Source organism: Borostomias antarcticus, assembly GCF_949987555.1.
Source record: "Borostomias antarcticus genome assembly, chromosome: 15".
NCBI lineage: Eukaryota > Metazoa > Chordata > Actinopteri > Stomiiformes > Stomiidae > Borostomias > Borostomias antarcticus.
Genome location: NC_140248.1, coordinates 23,148,865 through 23,159,198, shown reverse-complemented (window position 1 = coordinate 23,159,198; position 10,334 = coordinate 23,148,865). Strand labels below are relative to the sequence as shown.

The window sequence follows — 10,334 nt, the reverse complement described above, 5'->3', positions numbered from 1 at the left end:
TGTCTCTCTAAAAAAATGAAGTTGATGGTTCTAGGTGTCCTCAGGTGATCCAGAGTCGACCATCATCCACTCAGACAGCCAGCCAGCCAGCCAGCCAGCCAGTCAGTCAGTCAGTCAGTCAGTCAGTCAGTCAGTCAGTCAGTCAGTCAGTCAGTCAGTCAGTCAGTCAGTCAGTCAGTCAGTCAGTCAGTCAGTCATCCAGTCAGTCAGTCAGTCAGTCAGTCAGCCAGTCAGTCAGTCAGTCAGTCAATTTGGTTGTTAGTTCAGTGGCCTGTGAGCGTAATGCTGCAGTGCAACATGTTATATACCTCCTCTTTCTCTCTCTCTTTCCCTCCCTCTGTTCTTCCCCTATGTTCCTCTCCTCTCTCCCTTTCTTTTTCTCCCATCCCTCGGGTCAGTGAAGGGACCTAGACAGCCTGCCCCTGCCCAGGGCTGTCCGGTCACATGCCTGTGGTGCTGAGGCCCATGCCCGCTGCCTGGCTCATGCAGGGCAGAGTCTGGGGGCCCTTGGGGAAGTCGTGTGCAAGGACACGCCCGTTCTCCCCCACGCCGACCCCGCCTCCACCACTTGCCCCGCCCCCCGTCATGCGGCTGAGGGTGGAGCTTAGCATGGCCGCGTCAATGATCTCCTGCAAGAGACAGAACCGGGAGAGGGTGGAGGTTAAAGGTTTATTTGTGATATTCAGGGTTAACCCAGAAGACAACACACACGCTACACACATTACCTTAGACACAGAATCAAGAGAGAGATAAGAAGCACAGAGGATTGTATGGTAGGCGCTTCATGTGTTTAGCGGCAGAACCTAGATGAAGCGAGCCAAAGTGTCACACAGTATGGTGACAAGGAGAGAGGACAGAAAACGTTCTAGTTCACTTGACCCCTTCTCTGTCACACGATGAAGACACACAAAAATGCTAAGATATTCAGCTAGACTGACAGACAGACAGACAGACAGACAGACAGACAGACAGGCAGGCAGAGGCAGGCAGACGGACGGACGGACGGACGGACGGACGGACGGACGGACAGACAGGCAGACAGACAGGCAGACAGACAGACAGACAGGCAGACAAGAGGCAGGTAATAACCAGGAATTCTCGCTCCGGTGAAAACCTCTGGGAAAACAACCAATGAAAAGACTCTTGGGTTTTATTTGCGCAAGGATAATTGGCCCGAGCAGATAGTGGGCTGTCCGGGGAGGCTGATTTGGCTTCTGATTGGTCACTGACCGCAGATTTCCATTTTTTTAGTGAGCTGTCGACAGAGCTGTCGACATATTTGGCACATAAAGTGCAATTAAAGGAGTAGTAAAGGGAAAATGCATGTTTAGCCCTGTTTTAAGGTTACTTATGATCATATACAATGGTTCAGATCAAAACATTGACAAAACTAGCACTTTTGAGAAAGTCTGATAATCGCTCTACCACCGTTTAGGTCATACAATGGATGTGGGTGGGCACCTTGAAAAATCATTCAAAAACATGTTAATTGTGGTATGGTAATTGGTGTCCGTTGGTGTTCTGACATCAAATTCGCCGCAAAGTATGAATCCTGTAGGGTTTTATTGATCATTTTATGAAATCCATTGACTTGTATTGACGCGACCGTTGTAGATGTGTAGATCAATCCGCAGAGGGGATTCAGGCCAATAGGGAAGCGGAACTACTTATGGTAGCTATTGTTATTGTTTATGTTGCTAAGCTACATAGTTTGCACATATGTGCTGCGACTAAATAGTTCTATGCTAAATATTTTAAAAAGCCTTTCCAGATGAACTAGAATCTTACTTTATGGCAAATTATATGTCAGAACGCCAACTAACACCTCAGAGAGTTTCTTGTCTTTGAAATCAAGAGTTTAACATGTTTTTTGAATGATTTTTCAAGGTGCCCACCCACATCCATTGTATGACCAAAACGGTGGTAGAGCAAAATCAGACTTTCTCAAAAGTGCTAGTTTTGTCAACTTCTTGATCTGAACCATTGTATATGATCATAAGTAACCTTAAAACAGGGCTAAACATGATTTTTCCCTTTACTACTCCTTTAAGGCTACTTGGACTTTCTTCCATGTTAACTCACTTCACAGTGTTGCCTAGCTACAGTTTTCTTCTTTAATGGGGTGGATCAGTTTGTCATTTAGTCGTGACTATACGCTCCTGATGACATATCTCTCCTGATATGTTCAACTGCAGCTGGATTTGAAAGGTAGGCGTTGGCGCCGCCCCTATGCCCATGTTGTTTTTTGCATTTTGTTCCAGCGTTTTGTTCCAGACTAGGAGGCAGGGGAGCCACAGCTACTGTACAGGCAGTGGTGTATTACACCATACTGACACTATCATCACACCACCCTTAGACACAGAAAAACACTGTATCTCTCTCCCTCTCTGTTTATCACTTTATCTCAGTCCATTTATCTCACAGTAGTTGTGCTGTACAGACTCTGTAAACACAATGAGGTCTGAACCTGCAATAACATCCACTGAGAAGCTGCTGCTATAGCACACAACAGAACCACTCCTCTCCTCTACAACAGAGAGATACCTACAGCACAGAGATATCTACAGCACATAGATACCTACAGCACAGAGATACCTACAGCACAGAGAGATATCTACAGCACAGAGATATACCTACAGCACAGAGAGATACCTACAGCACAGAGATACCTACAGCACAGAGAGATACCTACAGGTCCGAGAGATATCTACAGCACAGAGAGAGATACCTACAGTACGGATAGATACCTACAGGTCTGAGAGATATCTACAGCACAGAGAGAGATACCTACAGCACAGAGATACCTACAGGTCTGAGAGATATCTACAGCACAGAGAGAGATACCTACAGCACAGAGATACCTACAGGTCTGAGAGATATCTACAGCACAGAGAGATACCTATAGTACGGAGAGATACCTACAGCACAGAGAGACACCTACAGCACAGAGAGATACCTACAGCACAGTGTTACTGTATGTCTGTGTGTGTGTATGCATGGTCTTTGTGCTGTGTCCCCCTCTCCCCAGGTGTCGGTGTGTCCTCTGTCCAGGCTGATGATCCCTCTGCTAATTGTTGTCCATCAGGTCTCCATCAAGTCCACCTGTGTTCCAGCTGTCTCGTCCAATCACCTGTCTGCCTGTCTCCTATATATTGTGGCTTGTTGCGGGGGGAAGGGGGTGATTATCTTTGGTTCTATTGTTCATTTTTCTACATTGTTACTTTTGTTTCAACCTCATTGAGTTCATTGTGTTGTGGTCCCATTGTTATTCCTTCCCTCAGGAGAAGGGCTAGGGGAAGAGACCCTGGGGTCTACACTGCATCACGTAGGAACCATCTGTCTAAACACACTAGGAAGAGTGAGCGCTGGTCCCTTTGTTATTGTAGCAGGTAGGTTAGTCTGGGCAGTTTAGTTAGCTAGCAGATAATATTCTTATAGGTAGGCTAGTTTAGAGAGCAGGGGAAGGTAGGGCTAGTTTAGAGTGCAGGGGAAGGTAGGGCTAGTTTAGAGAGCAGGGGAAGGTAGGGCTAGTTTAGAGTGCAGGGGAAGGTAGGGCTAGTTTAGAGTGCAGGGGAAGGTAGGGCTAGTTTAGAGTGCAGGGGAAGGTAGGGCTAGTTTAGAGAGCAGGGGAAGGTAGGGCTAGTTTAGAGAGCAGGGGAAGGTAGGGCTAGTTTAGAGAGCAGGGGAAGGTAGGGCTAGTTTAGAGTGCAGGGGAAGGTAGGGCTAGTTTAGAGAGCAGGGGAAGGTAGGGATAGTTTAGAGTGCAGGGGAAGGTAGGACTAGTTTAGAGAGCAGGGGAAGGTAGACTAGTTTAGAGAGCAGGGGAAGGTAGGGCTAGTTTAGAGAGCAGGGGAAGGTAGGCTAGTTTAGAGAGCAGGGGAAGGTAGGGATAGTTTAGAGAGCAGTGGAAGGTAGGGCTAGTTTAGAGTGCAGGGGAAGGTAGGCTAGTTTAGAGTGCAGGGGAAGGTAGAGCTAGTTTAGAGTGCAGGGGAAGGTAGGGCTAGTTTAGAGAGCAGGGGAAGGTAGGGCTAGTTTAGAGAGCAGAGGAAGGTAGGGCTAGTTTAGAGTGTAGGGGAAGGTAAGGCTAGTTTAGAGAGCAGGGGAAGGTAGGGCTAGTTTAGAGAGCAGGGGAAGGTAGGGCTAGTTTAGAGCAGGGGAAGGTAGGACTAGTTTAGAGTGCAGGGGAAGGTAGGACTAGTTTAGAGAGCAGGGGAAGGTAGGGCTAGTTTAGAGAGCAGGGGAAGGTAGGACTAGTTTAGAGCAGGGGCAGGTAGGGCTAGTTTAGAGAGCAGGGGAAGGTAGGACTAGTTTAGAGTGTAGGGGAAGGTAGGGCTAGTTTAGAGAGCAGGGGAAGGTAGGGCTAGTTTAGAGAGCAGGGGAAGGTAGGGCTAGTTTAGAGTGCAGGGGAAGGTAGGGCTAGTTTAGAGTGCGGGGGAAGGTAGGGCTAGTTTAGAGTGCAGGGGAAGGTAGGGCTAGTTTAGAGTGCAGGGGAAGGTAGGGCTAGTTTAGAGTGCGGGGGGAGGTAGGGCTAGTTTAGAGAGCAGGGGAAGGTAGGGCTAGTTTAGAGTGCAGGGGAAGGTAGGGCTAGTTTAGAGAGCAGGGGAAGGTAGGGCTAGTTTAGAGAGCAGGGGAAGGTAGGGCTAGTTTAGAGCAGGGGAAGGTAGGGCTAGTTTAGAGAGCAGGGGAAGGTAGGCTAGTTTAGAGTGCAGGGGAAGGTAGGGCTAGTTTAGAGTGCAGGGGAAGGTAGGACTAGTTTAGAGTGTAGGGGAAGGTAGGGCTAGTTTAGAGCAGGGGAAGGTAGGGCTAGTTTAGAGAGCAGGGGAAGGTGGGGCTAGGTTAGAGTGCAGGGGAAGGTAGGCTAGTTTAGAGTGCAGGGGAAGGTAGGCTAGTTTAGAGAGCAGGGGAAGGTAGGGCTAGTTTAGAGTGCAGGGGAAGGTAGGCTAGTTTAGAGTGCAGGGGAAGGTAGGGCTAGTTTAGAGTGCAGGGGAAGGTAGGCTAGTTTAGAGCAGGGGAAGGTAGGGCTAGTTTAGAGAGCAGGGGAAGGTAGGGCTAGTTTAGAGTGCAGGGGAAGGTAGGGCTAGTTTAGAGAGCAGGGGAAGGTAGGGCTGTGTTTAGAGTGCAGGGGAAGGTAGGCTAGTTTAGAGAGCAGGGGAAGGTAGGGCTAGTTTAGAGAGCAGGGGAAGGTAGGGCTAGTTTAGAGAGCAGGGGAAGGTAGGGCTAGTTTAGAGTGCAGGGGAAGGTAGGGCTAGTTTAGAGCAGGGGAAGGTAGGGCTAGTTTAGAGAGCAGGGGAAGGTAGGGCTAGTTTAGAGAGCAGGGGAAGGTAGGGCTAGTTTAGAGAGCAGGGGAAGGTAGGGCTAGTTTAGAGTGCAGGGGAAGGTAGGGCTAGTTTAGAGTGCAGGGGAAGGTAGGGCTAGTTTAGAGAGCAGGGGAAGGTAGGGCTAGTTTAGCGAGCAGGGGAAGGTAGGGCTAGTTTAGAGAGCAGGGGAAGGTAGGGCTAGTTTAGAGTGCAGGGGAAGGTAGGCTAGTTTAGAGAGCAGGGGAAGGTAGGGCTAGTTTAGAGAGCAGGGGAAGGTAGGGCTAGTTTAGAGAGCAGGGGAAGGGAGGGCTAGTTTAGAGAGCAGGGGAAGGTAGGGTTAGTTTAGAGAGCAGGGGAAGGTAGGGCTAGTTTAGAGTGCAGGGGAAGGTAGGGCTAGTTTAGAGCAGGGGAAGGTAGGGCTAGTTTAGAGTGCAGGGGAAGGTAGGGCTAGTTTAGAGAGCAGGGGAAGGTAGGCTAGTTTAGAGCAGGGGAAGGTAGGGCTAGTTTAGAGTGCAGGGGAAGGTAGGGCTAGTTTAGAGAGCAGGGGAAGGTAGGGCTAGTTTAGAGAGCAGGGGAAGGTAGGACTAGTTTAGAGTGCAGGGGAAGGTAGGGCTAGTTTAGAGCAGGGGGAGGTAGGGCTAGTTTAGAGTGCAGGGGAAGGTAGGGCTAGTTTAGAGAGCAGGGGAAGGTAGGGTAGTTTAGAGTGCAGGGGAAGGTAGGGCTAGTTTAGAGTGCAGGGGAAGGTAGGGCTAGTTTAGAGTGCGGGGGAAGGTAGGGCTAGTTTAGAGTGCAGGGGAAGGTAGGACTAGTTTAGAGTGCAGGGGAAGGTAGGGCTAGTTTAGAGAGCAGGGGAAGGTAGGGCTAGTTTAGAGAGCAGGGGAAGGTAGGGCTAGTTTAGAGAGCAGGGGAAGGTAGGGCTAGTTTAGAGAGCAGGAGAAGGTAGGGCTAGTTTAGAGTGCAGGGGAAGGTAGGGCTAGTTTAGATTGCAGGGGAAGGTAGGGCTAGTTTAGAGTGCAGGGGAAGGTAGGGCTAGTTTAGAGTGCAGGGGAAGGTAGGGCTAGTTTAGAGAGCAGGGGAAGGTAGGGCTAGTTTAGAGTGCAGGGGAAGGTAGGGCTAGTTTAGAGTGCAGGGGAAGGTAGGGCTAGTTTAGAGAGCAGGGGAAGGTAGGCTAGTTTAGAGAGCAGGGGAAGGTAGGCTAGTTTAGAGAGCAGGGGAAGGTAGGCTAGTTTAGAGTGCAGGGGAAGGGAGGGCTAGTTTAGAGCAGGGGAAGGTAGGGCTAGTTTAGAGAGCAGGGGAAGGTAGGGCTAGTTTAGAGTGCAGGGGAAGGTAGGGCTAGTTTAGAGTGCAGGGGAAGGTAGGACTAGTTTAGAGTGCAGGGGAAGGTAGGACTAGTTTAGAGAGCAGGGGAAGGTAGGGCTAGTTTAGAGAGCAGGGGAAGGTACGGCTAGTTTAGAGAGCAGGGGAAGGTAGGGCTAGTTTAGAGTGCAGGGGAAGGTAGGGCTAGTTTAGAGTGCAGGGGAAGGTAGGGCTAGTTTAGAGTGCAGGGGAAGGTAGGGCTAGTTTAGAGTGCGGGGGAAGGTAGGCTAGTTTAGAGTGCAGGGGAAGGTAGGGCTAGTTTAGAGAGCAGGGGAAGGTAGGGCTAGTTTAGAGAGCAGGGGAAGGTAGGGCTAGTTTAGAGAGCAGGGGAAGGTAGGGCTAGTTTAGAGTGCAGGGGAAGGTAGGGCTAGTTTAGAGTGCAGGGGAAGGTAGGGCTAGTTTAGAGTGCAGGGGAAGGTAGGGCTAGTTTAGAGTGCGGGGGAAGGTAGGGCTAGTTTAGAGTGCAGGGGAAGGTAGGACTAGTTTAGAGTGCAGGGGAAGGTAGGACTAGTTTAGAGAGCAGGGGAAGGTAGGCTAGTTTAGAGAGCAGGGGAAGGGAGGGCTAGTTTAGAGAGCAGGGGAAGGTAGGGCTAGTTTAGAGAGCAGGGGAAGGTAGGGCTAGTTTAGAGTGCAGGGGAAGGTAGGGCTAGTTTAGAGAGCAGGGGAAGGTAGGGCTAGTTTAGAGAGCAGGGGAAGGGAGGGCTAGTTTAGAGAGCAGGGGAAGGTAGGGCTAGTTTAGAGTGCAGGGGAAGGTAGGGCTAGTTTAGAGAGCAGGGGAAGGTAGGGCTAGTTTAGAGTGCAGGGGAAGGTAGGCTAGTTTAGAGATCAGGGGAAGGTAGGGCTAGTTTAGAGAGCAGGGGAAGGTAGGGCTAGTTTAGAGAGCAGGGGAAGGTAGGGCTAGTTTAGAGAGCAGGGGAAGGTAGGGCTAGTTTAGAGTGCAGGGGAAGGTAGGGCTAGTTTAGAGTGCAGGGGAAGGTAGGGCTAGTTTAGAGTGTGGGGGAAGGTAGGGCTAGTTTAGAGAGCAGGGGAAGGTAGGGCTAGTTTAGAGAGCAGGGGAAGGTAGGGCTAGTTTAGAGAGCAGGGGAAGGTAGGCTAGTTTAGAGAGCAGGGGAAGGTAGGGCTAGTTTAGAGAGCAGGGGAAGGGAGGGCTAGTTTAGAGCAGGGGAAGGTAGGGCTAGTTTAGAGAGCAGGGGAAGGGAGGGCTAGTTTAGAGCAGGGGAAGGTAGGGCTAGTTTAGAGAGCAGGGGAAGGTAGGGTAGTTTAGAGTGCAGGGGAAGGTAGGGCTAGTTTAGAGAGCAGGGGAAGGGAGGGCTAGTTTAGAGAGCAGGGGAAGGTAGGGCTAGTTTAGAGAGCAGGGGAAGGGAGGGCTAGTTTAGAGTGCAGGGGAAGGGAGGGCTAGTTTAGAGAGCAGGGGAAGGTAGGGCTAGTTTAGAGTGCAGGGGAAGGTAGGGCTAGTTTAGAGTGCAGGGGAAGGTAGGGCTAGTTTAGAGTGCAGGGGAAGGTAGGGCTAGTTTAGAGTGCGGGGGAAGGTAGGGCTGGTTTAGAGTGCAGTGGAAGGTAGGACTAGTTTAGAGAGCAGGGGAAGGGAGGGCTAGTTTAGAGATCAGGGGAAGGTAGGGCTAGTTTAGAGTGCAGGGGAAGGTAGGGCTAGTTTAGAGAGCAGGAGAAGGTAGGGCTAGTTTAGAGAGCAGGGGAAGGTTGGGCTAGTTTAGAGTGCAGGGGAAGGTAGGGCTAGTTTAGAGTGCAGGGGAAGGTAGGGTAGTTTAGAGAGCAGGGGAAGGTAGGGCTAGTTTAGAGAGCAGGGGAAGGTAGGGCTAGTTTAGAGAGCAGGGGAAGGTTGGGCTAGTTTAGAGTGCATGGGAAGGTAGGGCTAGTTTAGAGAGCAGGGGAAGGTAGGGCTAGTTTAGAGAGCAGGGGAAGGTAGGGCTAGTTAAGAGAGCAGGGGAAGGGAGGGCTAGTTTAGAGTGCAGGGGAAGGTAGGGCTAGTTTAGAGTGCAGGGGAAGGTAGGGCTAGTTTAGAGTGCAGGAGAAGGTAGGGCTAGTTTAGAGAGCAGGGGAAGGTAGGGCTAGTTTAGAGAGCAGGGGAAGGTAGGGCTAGTTTAGAGAGCAGGGGAAGGTAGGACTAGTTTAGAGAGCAGGGGAAGGTAGGGCTAGTTTAGAGTGCAGGGGAAGGTAGGGCTAGTTTAGAGTGCAGGGGAAGGTAGGCTAGTTTAGAGAGCAGGGGAAGGTAGGCTAGTTTAGAGAGCAGGGGAAGGTAGGACTAGTTTAGAGTGCAGGGGAAGGTAGGGCTAGTTTAGAGTGCAGGGGAAGGTAGGGCTAGTTTAGAGTGCGGGGGAAGGTAGGGCTAGTTTAGAGTGCAGGGGAAGGTAGGGCTAGTTTAGAGAGCAGGGGAAGGAAGGGTAGTTTAGAGTGCAGGAGAAGGTAGGCTAGTTTAGAGTGTAGGGGAAGGTAGGGCTAGTTTAGAGAGCAGGGGAAGGTAGGACTAGTTTAGAGAGCAGGGGAAGGTTGGCTAGTTTAGAGCGCAGGGGAAGGTAGGGCTAGTTTAGAGAGCAGGGGAAGGTAGGGCTAGTTTAGAGAGCAGGGGAAGGTAGGGCTAGTTTAGAGAGCAGGGGAAGGTAGAACTAGTTTAGAGTGCAGGGGCAGGTAGGGCTAGTTTAGAGCAGGGGAAGGTAGGGCTAGTTTAGAGAGCAGGGGAAGGTAGGGCTGTGTTTAGAGTGCAGGGGAAGGTAGGGCTAGTTTAGAGTGCAGGGGAAGGGAGGGCTAGTTTAGAGAGCAGGGGAAGGTAGGGCTAGTTTAGAGAGCAGGGGAAGGTAGGGCTAGTTTAGAGAGCAGGGGAAGGTAGGGCTAGTTTAGAGAGCAGGGGAAGGTAGGGCTAGTTTAGAGAGCAGGTGAAGGTAGAGCTAGTTTAGAGTGCAGGGGAAGGTAGGGTAGTTTAGAGAGCAGGGGAAGGTAGGGCTAGTTTAGAGAGCAGGGGAAGGTAGGGCTAGTTTAGAGAGCAGGGGAAGGTAGGGCTAGTTTAGAGAGCAGGGGAAGGTAGGGCTAGTTTAGCGAGCAGGGGAAGGTAGGGCTAGTTTAGAGTGCAGGGGAAGGTAGGGCTAGTTTAGAGAGCAGGGGAAGGTAGGGCTAGTTTAGCGAGCAGGGGAAGGTAGGGCTAGTTTAGAGAGCAGGGGAAGGTAGGGCTAGTTTAGAGAGCAGGGGAAGGTAGGCTAGTTTAGAGTGCAGGGGAAGGTAGGGCTAGTTTAGAGAGCAGAGGAAGGTAGGCTAGTTTAGAGAGCAGGGGAAGGTAGGGCTAGTTTAGAGAGCAGGGGAAGGTAGGGCTAGTTTAGAGAGCAGGGGAAGGTAGGGCTGTGTTTTTGTTTGACCTCCGCTCGCACGGTCCTTCTCCCTTCCATCCCTACCTCTTTCAGTCCCTGGTTTAGTTATTTGTTAAAATATTGTTCATTGTCATTGTCCACGGACAGTATCTTTGTAAATATTATATTATTTCATTATAAGTAAAGCCTTTTCTTTATATAAGGTACCTCAGTTGTCTGCCTGCTGCTTCCTTTGAGCACCACACAAGGGTTTTACATCTTTAGCTTACTCTAGACGAGCTGTATTATTGTCCTTCCTTGTACCCTAGACATTCCATCAGGGTCGGTCGTAACCTATTATTATTCTATTAATACATCCATGGTCGTA

At 50.5% G+C, this 10,334-nt stretch overlaps 1 protein-coding gene across 1 annotated transcript in view; it reads right to left on the bottom strand.

Moving 5' to 3' along the window:
* Positions 1–440: 440 nt before the first annotated feature.
* Positions 441–10,334, bottom strand: part of LOC311318660 (glutamate receptor 1-like) — a gene marked incomplete at both ends in the record, with an annotated part of 91,424 nt that continues 81,530 nt past the window's right edge. Inside the window, one exon of the mRNA XM_084450053.1 lies at positions 441–629. Coding sequence (XP_084306179.1) covers positions 441–629 — 189 coding nt within the window. The remainder of the gene's footprint in view (positions 630–10,334) is intronic.